At 40.7% G+C, this 18,879-nt stretch overlaps 2 protein-coding genes across 5 annotated transcripts in view; one reads left to right on the top strand and one right to left on the bottom strand.

Annotated features, from left to right (window-relative positions):
- Positions 1 to 1,696: 1,696 nt before the first annotated feature.
- Positions 1,697 to 5,739, top strand: RPP38 (ribonuclease P/MRP subunit p38). Of its 4 annotated transcripts, none has more exons than XM_008065307.1 (2): positions 1,697 to 1,972; positions 4,786 to 5,739. In XM_008065307.1, the coding sequence occupies exon 2, from the start codon at positions 4,796 to 4,798 to the stop codon at positions 5,648 to 5,650; it is 855 nt and encodes a 284-aa protein (XP_008063498.1). In that variant the 5' UTR covers positions 1,697 to 1,972; positions 4,786 to 4,795; the 3' UTR covers positions 5,651 to 5,739. The 4 variants fall into 4 exon arrangements, with proteins under 4 accessions (XP_008063498.1, XP_008063499.1, XP_008063497.1 ...); XM_008065308.1 differs by having other exon boundaries at positions 1,697 to 1,992; positions 4,815 to 5,739; XM_008065306.1 differs by having other exon boundaries at positions 1,697 to 1,992.
- A 93-nt stretch (positions 5,740 to 5,832) lies between these two features.
- Positions 5,833 to 18,879, bottom strand: part of NMT2 (N-myristoyltransferase 2) — a 36,339-nt gene continuing 23,292 nt past the window's right edge. The window contains exons 11-13 of the mRNA XM_008065301.2: positions 10,664 to 10,831; positions 8,935 to 9,072; positions 5,833 to 8,790 (exon numbers count right to left, since the gene is read on the bottom strand). Of these exons, the coding sequence (XP_008063492.1) occupies positions 8,770 to 8,790; positions 8,935 to 9,072; positions 10,664 to 10,831 (327 nt within the window). The 3' untranslated portion in view covers positions 5,833 to 8,769. The remainder of the gene's footprint in view (positions 8,791 to 8,934; positions 9,073 to 10,663; positions 10,832 to 18,879) is intronic.

Here is an 18,879-nt window from a genome sequence, read left to right as displayed (position 1 = left end):
ATTCACTCCCCTCAGCCTCCCAAAGCGCGGGATTACAGGCTGAGCCACCGAGCCCGGCTAGCCACACAGTTTTTTATTTTGCTTACTTTGTGGCCAGTTAGGTACTAAGTAGGTACCTAAATATGAAAACTGAAAATTTAGAAACTGGACTCCAAAACGGGAAACAAAACAAGCCGTGACGAGACTGAGAAAAGGAGGAAGCGAGGTAGAAGAAGATAGTCCAAGTTAGACTGGAAAAGTAGAAGAAAAGTGGGGGAGAGAGGGCTCATTAGGTCAGAAGCAATTCACCGTCTTTTAAGCTCTTGTCAGGGGTGGAACAACCGATTCAGATTCTGGATCTTTAAACTGTTATACAGCTGTTTCACCAGTTGTCCCTACCTTTCCAGAAACTGCATTTGTAACTGTTAGTCTACGTGGTCGGAGTAGCCACAAGCAGACACTTGCTGAAGTACTCTGTCACTTGCTAGAGTATTCTGGTCACTTTCTGGAGCACTTTGTCACTCGATGGAGTACTCTAGTCACCTGAAGTATATGTCACTTGCTAGAGTATTCTGCACTTGCTGCAGTATTGTTACTTACTGGAGTATTCTGCCACTTGCTGGGGTATTCTGTCACTTGATGGAGGATTTTGCTATTTGTTGGAGTATTCTGGTTGCTTGTTAAAGTATTCTGGCCGCCTAATGGAGTAGACTGTCACTTGACAGAGTATTTTGGCCCCTTGCTGCAGTATTCAGTCACTTGATGGGGTATTCTGAACACTTGCTGGAGTCTTCTGTCATTTGCTGGGGTGTTTTGCCACTTGCTGGGGTGTTCTGTCACTTGATGGAGTATTGTGTCACTTCATGGGATAGCCTGCCACTTGCAGGGGTATTCTGTCACTTGCTGGGTGTCCTAGTCACCCGACAGAGTATTCTGGACACTTGCTGGGGTATTCTGGTTGCTTGCTAAAGTATTCTGGTCACCTGGTGGAGTATTCTGTCACTTGATGAACTATTCTGTCATTTGATGGAGATATTCTGGACACCTGATGGAATTAATTGCCTGGAAGTGATTGCCCTACCCAACATCCCTCGCACCCATTTTTCTTGGTTTTCATGGTGCTGGAGTCTGCAGGGACCCGAATGGAGATGGGGACACTGGGACAGGGGCTAGGGTTTTGCGTTCCTAGGGCAAACCACATACAGAAAAGCAGTCAGAAGTTGAGGGCTGGAAGCGTAGATGTTGGGTTAGAAGGGAGAGAGTGCCGAGGACAACAACAACGATCGGTGAGAACCAGCCTCCTAGAGACTACGGCGGTAGCCTGACATCGGAACAACCAGGCGATCCAGAGCCCTAGCGGCAGGTTACCGTGGCAACGCAAGGGTCTCGCGAGACCAGACACAGCGCCTGCGCACTACCGTTGCCGGGACCTCCGGAGCCTCCACTCTGCGTCCCAAACTCAGGGTATTAAAAATGGGTCCTTGTTCTGTCCCTTCTGGACTGAGCGACCCTGCTGGCCGCCTTCACCCCGCGGGAGGGACTATCGCAGGATAATGCGGGAAGCGCTCCGAGCGCTCCCGCCCTATCCCACCCCGCCATCTTTAGAGGGCGGGGCCGGTGAAGCGAGGACTCTGCGCACGCGCTGCGCGGCCCACGTGGAACCGGCGCTGTCCCTTGCGGATGACGTCAGAGCCGCGAGCCGGAGTCCGAGGTGGGCGCAGGACACGCAGACCCGGCAGAAGGCCCATCCGGATTGGGACCGGGCCTGGGATTCCCACGCAGGAGGAGGGAGGCCGAAGCCTCGGGGTACGCAGGGCCTCCGCGGTTCCCGGACGCCTGTAGCGCGGCCGCTGGACCCACCGCCTCGCCTGGGACGGCGCGCCTCCTGCCTGGATTGCAGATCTGAGCACTAGGAATTCAAAGATAAAATTCCATCCCGACCCTTCGGTACTCCACGGTCTCCAAGGAGAGACGGGCAACACAGTTCCGCGTGGTAAATAGTAAAGGACGGAGGTACTAGATATGGGGGCGACATACAGTGGGGAGGGATTAACTCTGGGTCAGAAATGCAGTTCTGAGAGCCGGCGCCGCTGTTCCCCCTGCTACCCATCGGGTCCAAAAGCCAGGAGTCACCCTTGAGACCTCAGCTATCCTCCTAGCCGATCGCTACGTCGGAGAGATTTGACCTCCTGCTTCAACTCACCTGTATCTCCCTCCATCCGTCTGCGGCGCCTCTCGTGCAGGCCACCAGCATTTGTCACCTGGACTTGCTCCAAAGCCTCTTTGGTGCTTCCAGTCTTGCAGGACTCCTCTTTACCCGGAATCCACAAAGCTCTTTCTATAACGTCTCTCCAGTCCTGCAACTTCCCTGCTTTAAACGGTCCAGTCCCTTCCCACTGCAAGATTTGCGAGGGCCCTCACCCTCTGGTCCTTACCGACCTTTCCTAATATCTCACCACTCTTTTTCCATCATCTCTGCCCCAGCGACAGTGAACGTATTTCACTTCCGTTAATGCTGGGATACCCTTCTCTACTTCTTATTCCCTTTGGTAGGCATTCTTAAGATGTGGCTTAAAAGGTCACTACTTCCAGGCCTTCCTTTCCTTACCCTCTCAACTAAGCTAGGCCTCTGCTTGTTCCCTAAGCATCCTGTAGTTCTTTGACCTTCATGGGCACCAGACATTTTTGTACAATTACCCGCTGATGTCTTCCTCATAGACTCTCAGCTCACTGAGGCTGGTGACTGTCTTTTCTTCGTTTAATATTTAATTTTTATGGCCTGGCGCATCGTGGATAACCCATAAATACTTCTTGACGTAAGAAAGGTGGTCCTGGGGCTGAGGGTGGAAGTGATATTCCAGGCAGAGGGAATAATGTGTACAAAGACATGGAGGTGAGAAACTGGTGGCCTCATGAAATAGAACGTGGTTCAGTGTTGAGTGTGTTGTGCATGGCGGGCCCTGAGGAGAAAGAGGCTGGTGGAGATTGGGTCAGAATGTGGAGGGCCTCGTGTGTCACATTAAGGAGTTTGCACTTGATCTACGAGGCAGCAGAGGTCTCCAAGACGCAGCTCAAAAGGCACCTTAGCAAGGCCTTCCTGTTTGTTTCTCCCTTTGTCCGCAGCTGTTACTTACTAGTCAGTACTTTGCTTTTGGATTATACTGCATGAGATTGTGCTTATGTGAACTGCTTGGCTCTCTTCATCTCCCCGCCAGATTCTGCACACAGGAGAAGTTACTGCCTACCTTACCATCCCTCTGGTGCACATAATTTAAGTATTTGTCCCATGCTGTTTGGATGCCAAGACATGATCTGACGTGCGGTTTTGCAAGAGCTCCGTCAGATCATGTTTGTCTTGCTCCCCATCATCCTGTAGTTCCCTCTAACTGACCACCTTGAATTTAGTGCCAGCCGCTGGTGATCCTGCATCAGATTTGGATGAGCTGCTTTTCTTGTTGATTCCCTGAGCTTGAGGAGAACACAGAGATAATAGGAGTGGGGGAGGGCACACAGTGTGGACAGTGTGAAGGAAGCGGCTTAGTGGGCAGTAAGTAAACTGGCCGGACCAAGGTTTGCTCTCACTTCAAGGAGCTGAATTTCGACTTTCTGTGGGAAGGTGTCCAGGAAGACCATCCAAGACCAGTAGGGTTAGGGAATAATTTCTCAGGGCTGTCCAGTGTGGAAAGGCCACCTGAGGTACACCAGCAGTTCCTGACTCTGGTTCTGAATCAGATTCACCTGGGAAGCTTTTTATAAGCACAGATTTCCTGGCCATTTTCCCAGAGATGCCAATTCAGTAGATCTGGGTTGAGGACCAACCATCTGTAAAAGCCACAGGTTATTTTTGAGGTGCAGTCGGGATTTGGCTAGTTGTGACTTTGGGCAATGAGTCTGTTTCCTCCTCCAAATATGGGGGCGTCTAAAGGAATGCTGTTTATGCATTCCAACATACTTTATAACTTTCATTGCAACATTTCCCTAGCCTTCCTGAAGTTGCCAGCTGGAGTTTGGAATAACCATAAGAAGGGGGAATATATGCCTGCATGTGTGTCACGTTTTAGGAAGGATAATTCAAGAAATGTAGGGGCCAGGGAGGGCAGCAGACTTACATAAGGGGACAGAATGAAAGTGGTATTTGAAGTTTTAATCATGTCCGTAGATTACTGTTCCAATTCTTTAAAGGCTCACACCTGGTTAATTATGAATGTCAGAGACCTCCTGGGTCCTCACAGATGGGGAGCTCCATACAGGTGGATACGGGGTCTCCTTGACTAAGTCCCAGGGCCTAGAACACCATCTGCACACCGAGGGTGCTGAGTGAATATTTGTTGAATGAGGAATGGAAGCCCGACTAGGGAGCAGTTTGGAAAATGGTAACAACTCCATAAGATTAATACCATACAGCCACTGAAAGGATAATTATGAATAAGTAGAAACATTACATTTTTAATAAATGAAATGAATGAACAAATGGAATTGCAATAATGGCATACATTTACATATTGCCTGCAAATGAATAAAGATGAAGTCATACCAAAAAAAAAATGGGGAAAATCAAACATTGGTCCCAGATAGTCCTGAATATTTTAGAAGGGCCTCAACTGAGCATTCAAAATGGGGTTTAAAAAAATGAAGAAAACTAAAATAACTTAAAGGAGAGGTCAAATGTAAGGTCACCTGATTGGACCTATATAATTAGACTTGCTCTGGCTTATCAAGAATCAGAGAGGGTACCACCAGGGTATTCTCAAGACGTGCATTTCTAGCTAACATGAGTTTTCTGTTGTCATTTTGCTTCTCTGTGAGGATATTTAAAATGGCTGCTGCTCCTCAAGCACCCGGGAGAGGATCTGTTCGGAAGACGAGACCTTTGATTGTAAAGACATCACTGAATAATCCGTACACTATCTGTTGGAGCCCTCTAGAGAGAGAGGATATGCACTTCATATTGCAGACGCTTGAGGACAGGTTTAAGTCCATCGGACTTCAGAAGATTGAAGATAAGAAGAAAAAGAAAAAAACACCCTTTTCAAAAAAAGAAAGTAGAGCAAAAGGCATCACAGATGTTGATGTCAGTGAGGATATGAAGGAGAAGAAAGGAGATGCTGGCCAGCAGGTATCAGGGTGGACACCCGTGCATGTCCGGAAGCAGCTTGCCATTGGCGTTAACGAAGTCACCAGAGCCCTGGAGAGGAGTGAACTGCTTTTAGTTCTAGTGTGCAAGTCGGTCAAGCCTGCTGTGATCACCTCGCACCTGATCCAGTTAAGCTTGAGCAGAACCGTACCTGCTTGTCAGGTTCCTCGGCTCAGTGAGAGGATCGCCCCTGTCATGGGCTTGAAATGCATTCTGGCCTTGGGGTTCAGAAAGGACACCACTGACTTTGTGGACGAAGTAAGAGCCATCATTCCTAGGGTGCCCAGTTTAAGTGTACCATGGCTTCAAGACAGAACTGAGGATGTCATGGAAAATCTAGAGAATGAGTCTTTGGAAAGCCAAGACAAAGAGGTTCTGGACACTTCATCTGAAGACCTCTCGAAACATAAGAGGAAGCTTACTGAGGGTCAGCAGGCTTCCACCATAATATTACAACCCCTCAAAATAAAGAAACTGGTTCCAAACCCTAATAAGATAAGGAAACCACCTAAAAGTAAAAAAACTACTTCAAAGTAATCTTGCATAAACTTGTCATTTCATAGTTTGTAAAAGGACACTTTTTAAAGAAGGCTTGAAACTAATAAAAGGATTTCTATTTACATGTATTCTTAGGATCCTGTTTGGTAATGTTCATGGGTGTAAGACTAACTATGGCACAGATGTGCTGAAGTTTAAAAACACTAAGTGCAGAAAATAAATATATCAAAACAAAAGTTTATTGTAGCTACTATCCATGCTTGTATAAATTCACTTTTTTAAAGGCTTGTATAATGCTTGTAAGCAAGAACATTTGCATCCTACAACACAACATTTTTCTATCAAACTTGGAAAATGTGCCACAGTAAACATGGTTCTAGTCAGGTTGATGGAACTGGATTAGAGAAGCATCATCAGTTTTAAGGGAAAGATACCAAATGCCAAGCAATACACTGTCTTCAGAAGCAACACATTTTTAACTTCATGTCAGTTTGGTTTTCTTTGTAGGTAGGCATGGACATAGACTTGGGAGAAAGGCTTGATATTTATAGAAAAAGCCAGATAAGGTGTTTTGATGAGTTAGAATTCACCTCCTTTACATCGTTAACTTCCTTGGAAGTCTAACATGTATGAAAAGTATATGGTAATTGGATGAAATGTGGCAAGAAGAGAGTAAAAAGCAGGAGCTTGGGTTCTCAGAGGTGGGTCTGTATTCTATGGCCAGGGTCCTCCAGGTTAGGAAGTAGAGCATAATTAATGCTCTATGTTGGTGTCTGCTGTTTACATTGTGTTTGGAAAAGTCCCTCTCTAGTTTAGGGGGAAGGTATTAGATTACCAAAAGTTTTTTCTACCCTGAGTTCTGGTTGACTCATGGCTTATGTCACCTCTGCTCATTTACATTTTACTTAGTACTATCTTGGCAAAAACAAAAACATGGATACCTTATGGAACAGAGCATTTTCATCAAAGACAAATATTCAGGACAATATGTTTTTGAATCTATAAGATAGTATATATTGCACTTAAATCTCATTTTAATAGCTACTATAAAGTTTACTGATTCTCTAAAATGTTCACTGGCAATCTGCTTAAGTTATAAAGTGGTAAACGTTATTAATTACATATTTAAACAATTACAATAATGTGAGCCTTATAACAACAGGAATTATGCAAATGAATCTTTAAAGGAACAATGTGACAGTTTCATCATGAAGTAAGGTCATGACAGAATTTCCACTAGCAATTCTGCAGTTATCTGAAAACCTACTTTGTACCATAAAAATGAGTGGAACATAGGTTCCTAACTAGAGCCTTGACTCCAAATTAAGTCAAAGTCCCCTTTAATTAATTCTGGTGTCTCAGAACATATTCATATATTGGTATCAGTTTGTTTCTCAAAGCTGTCTCCTGTTAGGAAAGAATGGTAATGCAATTGTGTTTAAACCATATGTTTCCACTGTGTTGAAGTATTGGTCCCGATTTTGCACTACTGTGGGGCTCAAGTCTGCCCTCTAGTGGTAGTCGCAGGGATGTCATGGCTGCGGGTTGGTCTTTAGGATGAGGGCGAGCTACAGAACAGCTCTCAACTTGGTGAAGATGAGGGTCAACAAACTTCCTCTAAAGGGCCGAAGAGCAGACATTCTAGGCTGTGCAGGCCATACGGTCTGCCACAACTCAGCTTGTCGGTTTGGCATGAAGCAGCCTCAGGCAATATGTAAACAAAAGTGTGACTGTTCCAGTAAAACTTTATTTATAGTTGCTGAAATGTGAGTTCATATAATTTGTATGTCACAAAATGATGCTATTATTTTGACTAACCCCACCCCCAGCCATTCAAGCAAATTAAAAACCACTCAGTTCAGAGGCTGTGCAAAAACAGGCGATGGGCAGGATTTAGCCCACAAGCCCCAATCTGGTGCCCACCCCCACCGCCAGGTGTAAGATATGATAGGTTTCATGGGACTACTTATAATGCCATTATGTTGTCAAAATAATTAACTTTTTCTGCACTGAACAGCCTAGGCACTGGTACAGTAAAGGCAGGAAGAATGACTACTTTGTTGTATTTGAGTCAAGGCCAGTCTGTGTGACATCATTTATCGTCTTATTTTTTCCTTAAATCACTGGCAATATATACACATATATGTACACTGGGAAACTCTGTTTTTCAAATTCTAGATAAAAACACCATCAGTAACAAAATTATGAATACTTATTTACAAATAAGACATTTTCCATGAGCATGACAGTTTTCATGATAAATTAAAGTCAGCATAAAGGAATATGTGCAATTTTGCATGAGTAATAAAAACATTCAAACCATCAATGTCTTGAAAGCACTAGTCAATTCCACTGGGCATCTGTTTTGACTCTAGAGCTATTATTTCTTTTTCCTCACATATCCTTGATGTTGCTGAGAATAAACTGGAGATTGCACAGCAGCAGAAAAGTTTAGTCATGGGTATATGCTCTTTCAGAAAGCACACTTAATATTTGCACAAAACTTTGCTTTTGAAACAATCCACCAACCTGGTGAAGCTCAAAGTACAAATCTGTGTATTTACTGATTTGGCAATTTTGCTTATGGAGAAATAAATGTAATAGTCACCAGTACATATATTGCTACTCATATAAACATCCACTACTTGTCAGTTACATAAGTGTTAATTTCATAAATGTTCCCACTGATGTAAAAATCTTCCAAATGGAGCCTCCTCTTTGTTACCTGGACAAATGTGCCACCACTTAATAAATAGAAATGCAGTTTATTTCCACACAATAGCAAACGTTTTCTTACACGATTCTGTGACATCTATTTAGTCCATAGAAAAACAGTCCCTTTTCTAAAGAGTGGAAAAATACCTCTCTTCATCAAGAGACAGCCAAAAGTTTGAAAATTAGAAGAATGTGCTCTTTGTTCCCCTTCATCCTTCTCAAAAACGGGTAAGCAGTGCAAAAAAGGATGAATTTTAACATTCTAGCTAGAAGTATGTACTGTTGGTCACACATGAATTTGTTTTTTCGTGTTTTCTGATTGTTATCGACTACTTCAATTTCTCCTAAGTTGTGCTTTTATTCTTTGGAATGGCAGTTCCGGAAATCATCAAATTGAATATTAACAACTGATGCTTCAGAGTTATAGAAATAAAAATATCCATCTACTGTAGTACAAGTCCAACCTAAAGGGAGGGAAGAAATGGAAGAGTAAGAAAAATCACAATGTAGTACAATAGATCTGTATTTTTTAAAGCTACTTAAAAAGCCCTCTTAATCCTAAGGGAAGTAGGTATAGAGTTTACAAAGGTTTTATCCACCACACTCACCTTTTCAGAATCTGTACCTGGACACCTCCAGTTGTACAGGTAATACTGTAAATTGCCATCTCCTATACCAAACTTGAGTTTTTCCAAAAATGTCTTATTTTCCATCAAATCCAGTGCATTGAATACATCAAATCCTTTCTGCCAATGTAAAAGGGATTAATATTTGAAACAAGACTAGAGTTTTCTATATTATGTATTTTAACATTTAATTCTAATAGCTCAAATATGCATTTATAATAGGAGTTAACATCTGTAATTCATAGAATAGGTAAGAATTCAGCTCAAGATTGTTATAAAACTAGCAGTGAATCTGATGGAGCCAGCAAGATAATTTAAAAAATGTAGTAGTGTGATGGTTGCCATTGACATAAAATAACTTACTTCAGAAAATACTTTGTTCCTGTTTTAGAAGAAGTTGTCAAGATGCTTTCAGCTCCAGGAATGTTAATTATTGGCCTTTCTAAGTCCTGACTTGGCTGTAGCCATTGCCACAGAACCAAAGTTGTAAAGACTTTAAATAGTATGTTTGTCTTGAGCTGATAATGAGAAGTAAATTTAGTAAAATTTTTAAGGTAAAAATGAAATTTCTTTAAAATGTTAGATGATGATATTATGCAAAATGTGATAGAGGAAGCATGACATTTTTATTCTCAGGGCTTTTACCTTAAATAACTTACTATTGGCCATTTTGGGGAAGTAGGTGAAAATGAACCGATAATATGAGGGTAATGCTGACCTGGGGAATCCCAAAGCCCAGGTAATAGATGTCTTAAAATAATGTTTTCAGTTATCAAATACTTAAGACATGCAAGGAAGACACTTTTGATGTATTGTTTCCAATTTCCCATGAACAATTATCTTCCCACATTCAGTATGTATCATCAAAATGTATTTGTCAGCTGACTTAAATTTCTTTTTAAAGGGAAATGTCTACTTATAGTAAAATTTAATCCAAACTTCTACACTACTGAGAGAATAGAAAAATAACAGATATAGTAAGGTACATTTTGAGTTGAATTTCTTTAACTTAAAATACCTTTTAAAATTCAGACTATTTTTTTTTTTTTGGAGTTGGAGTCTCACTCTGTCGCCCAGACTGGAGTGCAGTGGCCGCTCCCGGCCACCGCAGCCTCGACCTGTTGGGCTCCGGTGATCCTTCCGCCTCAGCCTTCCGAGTAGCCGGAATTACAGGCATGCGCTACCATGCCTGGCTGATTTTTTTTATTTATTGTAGAGATGAGGTCTCGCTGCCCAGGCGGGTCTCGAACCCGCGGGCTCAGGCAATCCACTCACCTCAGCCTCCCAAAGGCGCGGGATTACAGGCTAAAATTCAGACTATTAAATTGAATCAAAAAACTTATTGCTGCTAATTATTCACTCAACATAAATATTTACTCGTAGTTTCCTTATGTGATGAAATCATGTCTTTTTCTTATATGCCTAATATTACTTTCATATACCATAAGTTTTATGTATTCTTATATAAGGGTTTATACTTTTCTAATTTGTACACTTTTTTGGGGTAAGCTGCAATAAAAGTAATGATGAAAGTAGCCACAAAAGTTTTAAAATAAACTCTTATCAGAATTCTTCCTTTGACTGATGGTCAATAGTGAAAAAAAAATTTACAGGAATTCCACGTGTGGAAGAAAATTCAGCAAGATGTTTTATATACTTTGGCATACATATTTGGAGAACCAGACAGCACAGAAAAGAACCAGAGGCTTACCAGCTTAGCTAGGATGAGCGCATCACTCATGAGGTCCAGCAGGGGTGTCTCCGTATGGATGTTGTAGAAAGAGTAGGCAGCTTTGAGGCTCTTGTGAGCAGGGTGGTGCATCACTGTGGAGGGCAGTGTGTAGAAGCTCAGGAAGTCGGTCAGTTGACCACTGGAGCTCTGTGGACAAGGGCGATGTCAGGCCAAGAGCTCCTGAGCAAACTGCATCCACACGTTTAACTAACTGCTCTCTCTCACTTGCCCCGTAACTTTCAGTTAGAACAAAAAGCAACAAGTCATACTTCTTTCTAGGCTGTCTACTTTCGAGCCCCTTATGTTGGGTAGAAGCCAGTTAGATCATCGAGTTGCCTAAGTGCCCATCGGTGATTTGCACAAAGTTCTTAGGAGATAGAACGTTCTAGACAGGAAAGCTTCCCACAGGCTAATAAGTAAATTATCTAGGCTTGTGGAACAGTGATAAAAGTAGATTCATTTATCTTGCAGAACCATGGGCACAAAGGATTTGCCTTCTCCGACTAAAAGATACTGTATATTATCTTTCGCTTTCTTGGCACAGGGCAAAAATTTTATTATTTAAAATGAGGCTGGGTAGAATCTGGAAACTATCTTTTGGAAGCTAATGAAAGGTCTTAGTACTGCACCAAAATATATACCTGTGTGAATAACTGGGAGATTTTGCAGCTGTCAAAAATAAAAAGGAATGTAATAAATGGTATTCATTTCATCATTATTGGCACACTTTTCAATACAAGAAAGTAGCCAGTATTGTCTGGGTTGTCTTAATTAGCTGTAGTAGACTTGCTGCCTTTTAGAATATGGTATGTTTGAGCTGTATGGCTGAGGAAGCTAGACCACACGCATGCCATACTAGTATTTCTTTCTAGAATAGAGAGTATTCTTTCTAGAGGTCTTATGCAATAGGCAAGACAGACAAAAGGCAAAAAATGGAAAGGAACAACAAAGCTGTTTTGTTTCACAGGTGACATTTATGTAGAAAAAACTTAAAAATCTACCAAAAATCTGCTAAAATTAATAAGTAAATCTGTCAAAGCTGCAGTATATAAGGATAATGTACAAAAATCAATAGTATTTAAATCTACTAAAATAAACAAGTGGAAAATGAAATTAACAAAACACAAACCCTAATAGCATCAAATAACATGAAACATTTAGGACTAAAATGTTTTTTCTTCCCCTTCCCCAACTACCACATGTTATGCAGTTGAGTTTCCCACATTTGGGGAAATCACAGGGGTCAGCACATCTGGAGTCCAAAGGATAAGCCACACCCTGGGAAAACTACCTTCGTGATCATGGTATCTCCCCTGGCCGGTAAGTATGGGAATACATTCAGTCAAAGACATGCAAGGCCTCCCCATCAAAAATTATAAAATACTACTGAAATTTTAAAAATTAAAAAAGACCAAAGGAAATGGAGAATTATACGGTATCCAAGGATTGGAAACCTTAATATTATTAAGATCAATTCTACTAAACTTGATCTAGAAATTCAATGCAATTCCAACCAAGATCCCAGCAAGCTTTTGTGGTATAAACAGACTTTAAAAACCTATATGGAAATACAAAGGACCTAGAAGAGCCAAAATACTTTTGAGAACAAAGAGAATGACTGCAAAAAGACGACAGGAAATTTTCTCAATTCTATATTTTGATTTAGGTTGTAGCTTTATAGGTGTATTCATGTGTGAAAACTCATCAAACCATGTTCTTAAACTCTGTTCATTTTATTTTATATAAGTTATACCTCAATGAAATTGTAGAAAACTCAACACCAATTCATGATTTTAAAAACAAAACAAAAACCATTAGCAAATAGGACTAGAAAGGAGCTTGGTTAAACAGATAAGGAATATCTGCCAAAAATCTATGACAAAAGCTTCTTAATGGCTAAATGTTGAAGTCAGGATCAAAATGAAGATGTTGATTTGATTTTTTTTTATTATTTTGTACTACAGAGCTTATCCACTGTAGTACTAAAAGACAAGGAAATATGACCTATAGGGATTAAGAAGGAAAAATTAAAAGTCTAACTATTGGTATATAATGTTTGGAAATGTAGAAAACCTAAGAACCAATATGAGTTCAGCAAATTTTGTTTTCTTTCCCACGAAGTCTTGAATTCAGCAAATTTTCCAAATACAAGATTAATATGCACAAATTATTAGCATTTCTATTCACAACTTCAATTAGAAAATAAAATAATTTTTAATAAATTCTATTTATAACACTGCTAAGAGCTATAATGTACCTATGAACAAAACTAAAAAAAAAAATACATGGAAACACTACAGCAGCCAGTCAAAACTGGCAAGAGGGGATTCCACCACAATAAACGTACCTTGGAAGCCTTTTGTACTGGTGGGCCTGAGACTCTCTAACCCCCTACCTTATCTGAACACTGGAGTGGTGGTGGTGGTGGGTAAGGGTGTCCTGCCACAGAAGCACCCAGAACAGATGCACTCCCCATCCCTTCAGGTAGGGGGAATCCTGCCACACTAGTCCTTAGTCAGGGAAGCCTCTTTGGTCCCACGATCCTGAGATTCCCTTCTTAGACTAAGAGACACTGACTGAGTGGCTCAGCCTGGGGAACCCCCTGCCAGCCCTCAGAGAGGATCAGCAGGGTCCAGTGGGAGTCCCAGAGACACAGGATATACCAAGCAGACCAAAATAATACTGGGAAGGCTCTGAACATTTAACTGTCATTGGAATAACAGCTAACAAAGGAGCCAGGACCTGCATGCTCACATAAACGGAGTGAGTACCTGCTAAAATAACAGATTTAAGTGAGACACAGAGTCTCCTTCTATAATGAACAATATGTCTAGGATAAAACCAAAAGTCACCTGACATACTAACAACCAGGATAATCACAACTTGAATGAGAAAAAGCAATCAAAGAACTCAATTAACCAAAATAAATCACTGAGATGAATCAGATGTTGGAATACTCTGGCAAGATTGTAAAGCAAGCAGCTGTCATAAAATGCTTCAATTAATTACAAATTATTGGCTGAGTGTGGTGGTTCACACCTGTAATCTCAGCACTTTGGGAAGCTGAGATGGAAGGATTGCTTGACCTCAGGAGTTCAAAACCAGCCTTGGCAATGTAGCAAGACCTTGTCTCTACAAAAAAAGAATTAGCCAGGTGTGGTGGTGAGGGCCTGTAGTAAACAGCTCCTCAGGAGGCTGAGACAGAAGGGTCGCTTGAGCCCAGTAGATCAAAGCTGCAGTGAGCTGTGAACTCCAGCCATTGCACTCTAGGCTAAAGACCCCCAGCTTAAAAAAAAAAATTACAAATTATCTTGAAATGAACGGAAAACTTTGGCAAAGAAAGAGACTTTATAAAGAACTAAATGGAAATCAGAGACTTGAAAAATACCATAACAGAAATAAAAACTGCTGGATGGGCTCAAGAACAGGGTGGAGGTGACAGAGGATAGGAACACTGAACTTGAGGAGAGGTCAGCAGAATTTACCAAAAATGAACAACAGAGAAAAAACAGACTTAAAAAAAGAGTTAAGCCTCAGGGGTCTGTGGGACAATAACAAAAGAGCTAACCTTCATATCATTGGAGTATTAGAAGGAAAGTGTGGAGCTGAAAGAGTATTTGAAGTAATAATGACTGAAAATGACCCAAATTTGCCTGCAGACATACACTAGAGATTCAAGAAGCTGAGCAAGCCCTAACAGAAAACCCACCCACACCAAGAGGCATCATAATTAAGCTTATGAAAACCAAAGACAAAGAAAAATCTGGGAAGCAGTCATAAAGAATTACTTATAGAGAAACATCAATTCAGATGACAGCAGATTTCTCATCTGAAACCACAGTGGCCAGAAGGAAATGGCACAATATTTTAAAAGTGCTGAAAGAGAAGACCAGTCAACCAAGGTTCTATGGGGGGGACCCCCAAAAACTCGGAATTTATTTATAAAAAATGTGCATTTATTCTTATATGCTTAAGCTTCAGTCACCTTCAAAGTACTCTCTCTGATATAATACACTTATTGTGACACTTTTTCCACTGCTCAAAACAGTTTTTGAACTCATCAATTTTGATGCCTTTTAGTGCTTCAGCTGGTTTTTGTTTCACCTCTTCCACATCAGCAAAACATTTCCTTTTGAGGGCTTTTTTCATCTGGGGAAACAGAAGTTGCTCAGGGTGAGATTGGGTTGGGGAGGGAGTGGGGGAAGAGGGGTCATGCTGTTTTTGGTCCAAAACTGCTGAACACTCAGCAAGGTGTGGGCAGGTGTGCTCATAAATCACCCATCATGAGATGAAAATTCACTGAAGCTGAATGTAGGCTTTCACAACAATGCTAGCTGGTACACTGATGCTAATGGGTTCTTAGGACACTTACCTAAAGAGAGAATCCTGTGATACAAGGGGCCCACCCTCCAAAAAAACAATTTCAGTTTTTTTTTTTGGTGTCCTCCCTTGTATATCTGTTGAAACTATCCTTCAGGAATCAAGGAAGAACAGAGACAGTATCACACAAAGGAAAACTAAAAGAATGTGTCACTAACAAGTATACCCTTAAGACTGGCTAAGGGAATTTCTTCAAATGGAAAATAATAAAAGAAGGAATCTTGAAGCATCAAGAAGGAAAAAAGACCAATAGAGCAGAAATGTGGGTACATATAATAAACTATACTTATCCTTGTGAATGTTATAAATCATATCTGATTGAAACAAAAGTTATGTCATCTGATACTTAAGACTAATATTTAAAAGTGGAAAAGGTAAAATAACCTAAAGAAAAGTAAGGTGACTCAAAATGTTACAATGTTGATACCAAAAGACTATGATATGTCACACATGTATACTGTGAAACCCATAGTGACCATGAAAACTACGCAAATACACTATAAGTAAAATAGTTCTAAAAAAAGATCATGTAACCCACAGCAAGGCAAGAAAAAAGAAATAAAGAACAAGAACCAGAGGAAATAAACAGAAAAGAAGTAATGAAATGGCAGACTTAAGCTTCAACATCCACAGTATCTCAAATGTAAATGGTCTAAATATATCAATCAAAAGAAAGATTAGTAGAGTGAATAAAGAAACATGACCCAACTATATACTGTTTACAACAAACTCACTTCAAAGTCAACAATATAGATAGGTTGAAAATAAAAGGAAAAAGAGAAACCAAACAATATTTTAAAAGAATGCATGGCTATATTCATATTCAATAAAGTACACTTCAGAGCAAAACAATTATTACAGATAAAGAGTGGGTATTACATGATGATAAAAAGATCAATTCACTAGATAGACATAAAGACCCTAAATATGTAGGTATCAAACAAGAACCTCAAAATACAAGAAACACTGATAGAGCTAGAAGGAGAAACAGACAAATCCACAATTACAGTTGAGGACTTCATACTTCTTGCATCAAAAGACTATCTGTAGAAAGAAAATCAGCATGGATATAAAAAATCTGAATGACTCAGTCAATCAACATGATCCAGTTGACATATGTACTCTACCCAACAACAGTGGGATACACATTTCATGCATCCATGGAATATTCACCAAGATAAACCATATCCTAAGGCATGAAACAAACCTCAAGAACCTTAAAAAATTAAAAGCACACAGCATGTGTTCTTCAACCATAATAGAATCAAACTAGAAATCAGTAGCAAAGATAATAGGAAACATGTCGAAATTGAACAGCACAATTTTAGCTAGCATAGGCCGAAGAAGAAGTCTTAAAGGAAATTAAAAAATACATAAAGGGCTGGGCTCTGTGGCTCAGCCTGTAGTCCTAGCACTTTGGGAGGCCGAGTCCAGTGGATTGCCTGAGCCCGCAGGTTTAAGACCAGCCCAGACAACTTGACAAGACCTTGTCTCTACAATAAACCAAAAATTACCCAGGCATAGTAGCGTGTGCCTGGAGTTCCAGCTACTTGGAAGCATGAGAGGGAAGGATCATCAGAGCCCAGCAGGAGGTCAATGCTGGGGTGGGCATGAGTGTGCCACTGCACTTCAGCCTGGGCGATGGAGTGAGACTCCAAAAAAAAAAAAAAAAAGATAGAACTGAATAAAAATGAAAATACAACATACCAAAAATATGCTGGATATAGCTAAAGCAGTGCAGAGAGGAAAATGTATAGAACTAAATGCTTACTTGTAACAAGGAAAGATTTCAAGTCAATAATCCAAGTCCTTTCCTCAAGGAACTAGAAAAGAAAAGTAAACCCAAAGCAAGCAGAAGGAAGAAAGTAGAAAACATAAGAGCAGAAATCAATGACACTGAAAATAGGACAATACAGAATATCAAACTGGTTCTTTGGGGAAAGAATCCATGAAATTGATACAAGTCTAGCAAGACTGATAAGAATAAAAAGAGAGAAGATATGAATCAGCAATATCAGGACTAAAACAAGAGATAACACTACAGCCATTAAAAGGACAATAAGGGAATACTATGAACTTTACACTCATAAATCCAACAATTTAGAAGACATGGACCAATTCCTCAAAAGCCACAAACTATTAATACTTAATTAAAGCCAGGCTCGGTGGCTCAGCCTGTAATCCCGCGCTTTGGGAAGCTAAGGTGAGTGGATTGCCTGAGCTCATGGGTTCGAGACCTGCCTGGGCAACTTGGTGAGACCTCATCTCTACAATAAAACAAAAAATTAGCTGGGCGTAGTAGCACGTGCCTGTAGTTCCAGCTACTTGGAAGGCTAAGGCGGAAGGTTCACCGGAGCCCAGCAGATCAAGGCTGCAGTGGCCGGGAGCATGCCACTGCACTCCAGTCTGGGTGACAGAGTGAGACTCCAACTCAAAAAAAAAAAATTGAGATGACATAGATTGTGAATAGTCCTATAACCATTAAAGACATCTAACTTATTATTTTAAAACTCCAAGAAAAATAAATACCTAGGATGGGCTGAAGTGGAGAATTCTATCAAACATTTAAAGAATTAACACCAGTTCTACACAATCTCTTCCAGAAAACAGAAAAGGAAAGAACACTTCCTAACTAATATTATGTGACCAGTATTATCAGGATACCTAAACCAGACAAAGACATTACAAAAAAAGAAACTCCAGATAAATCTCTCTCATGAATTCAACAAACACTCAACAGAAGATTAGCAATCCAAATGCAACATATGTAAAAAAAGAATTATACATCATGACCAGGTGAATTTTTTTCCAGCAATGTAAGAGTGATCAAACATTTGAAAATCAATCATTGGTAACCCCCTCAGGTCCCTTCCACTGTGGGAGCTTTTCTGTCCTCTCAATAAAAAAGAAAGAACGAAAGAAAGAAAAAAAGAAAATCAATCATTGTAATATGCCATATCAGCAGATTAAAGAAGAAAAATCATCTGATTATATCAATTGAAGCAGGAAAAGCATTGGACAAAAGCTAACGTCCATTCATCAGAACTCTCCACAAGAATGATCTCAAATTGCTAAGAAGCACCGGCAAAATATCTACAGCTAACATCATACTTCATGGTGAAAGACTGAATGCTTTCCCCCTGATATCAACAACTAGACAGGATGTCAATCTTCACCACTCTTATTCAACAAAGCATTATTAAGGCAGATCTAGCTCCTCAATAATGCAAGGGGAAAAAAAAAGCATGGAGATTGCAGCTAACATGACTGTTTTATGCAGAAATCCCAAGCAATCTACACATAAACTCCTGGAACTAATAAGTAATTTCAACAAGAATGCAGGAAACGAGAACATAGGGGAAAAAAGGCAATTGTATTTCTATATACTAACAATAAACAGGCAGAAATTAAAATTAAAAACACAATGCAATTACCACTACTCCAAAGAAAGTGAAATATTTACGTATACACTTAAGAAAACATGTACAGGATTTGGATGCTGTTATAGAACGTCGCTACAAAAGGTTTTTAAAAAATATATATCTTAGCTGGGCTCAGTGGCTCAGCCTGTAATCCCGCACCTTTGGGAGGCTGAGGTGAGTGGATTGCCTGAGCCTGTGGGTTTGAGACCCGCCTGGGCAGCAAGACCTCATCTCTACAATAAATCAAAAAATCAGCTGGGCATGGTAGCGCGCGCCTGTAATTCCGGCTACTCGGAAGGCTGAGGCAGAAGGATCGCCAGAGCCCAGCAGGTCGAGGCTGCGGTGGCCGGGAGCGGCCACAGCACTCCAGTCTGGGCGACAGAGTGAGACTCC

Source organism: Carlito syrichta, unplaced genomic scaffold, assembly GCF_000164805.1.
Source record: "Carlito syrichta isolate Samal-C Ts95f unplaced genomic scaffold, Tarsius_syrichta-2.0.1 Scaffold308224, whole genome shotgun sequence".
Taxonomy (NCBI): Eukaryota; Metazoa; Chordata; class Mammalia; order Primates; family Tarsiidae; genus Carlito; species Carlito syrichta.
This window is presented reverse-complemented; position numbering and strand designations above follow the sequence as displayed.

Bases quoted from the DNA above. Each gene is read 5' to 3' on its own strand.
- RPP38 (XM_008065304.1), top strand. From the start codon at position 4,751: ATGAGTTTTCTGTTGTCATTTTGCTTCTCTGTGAGGATATTTAAAATG.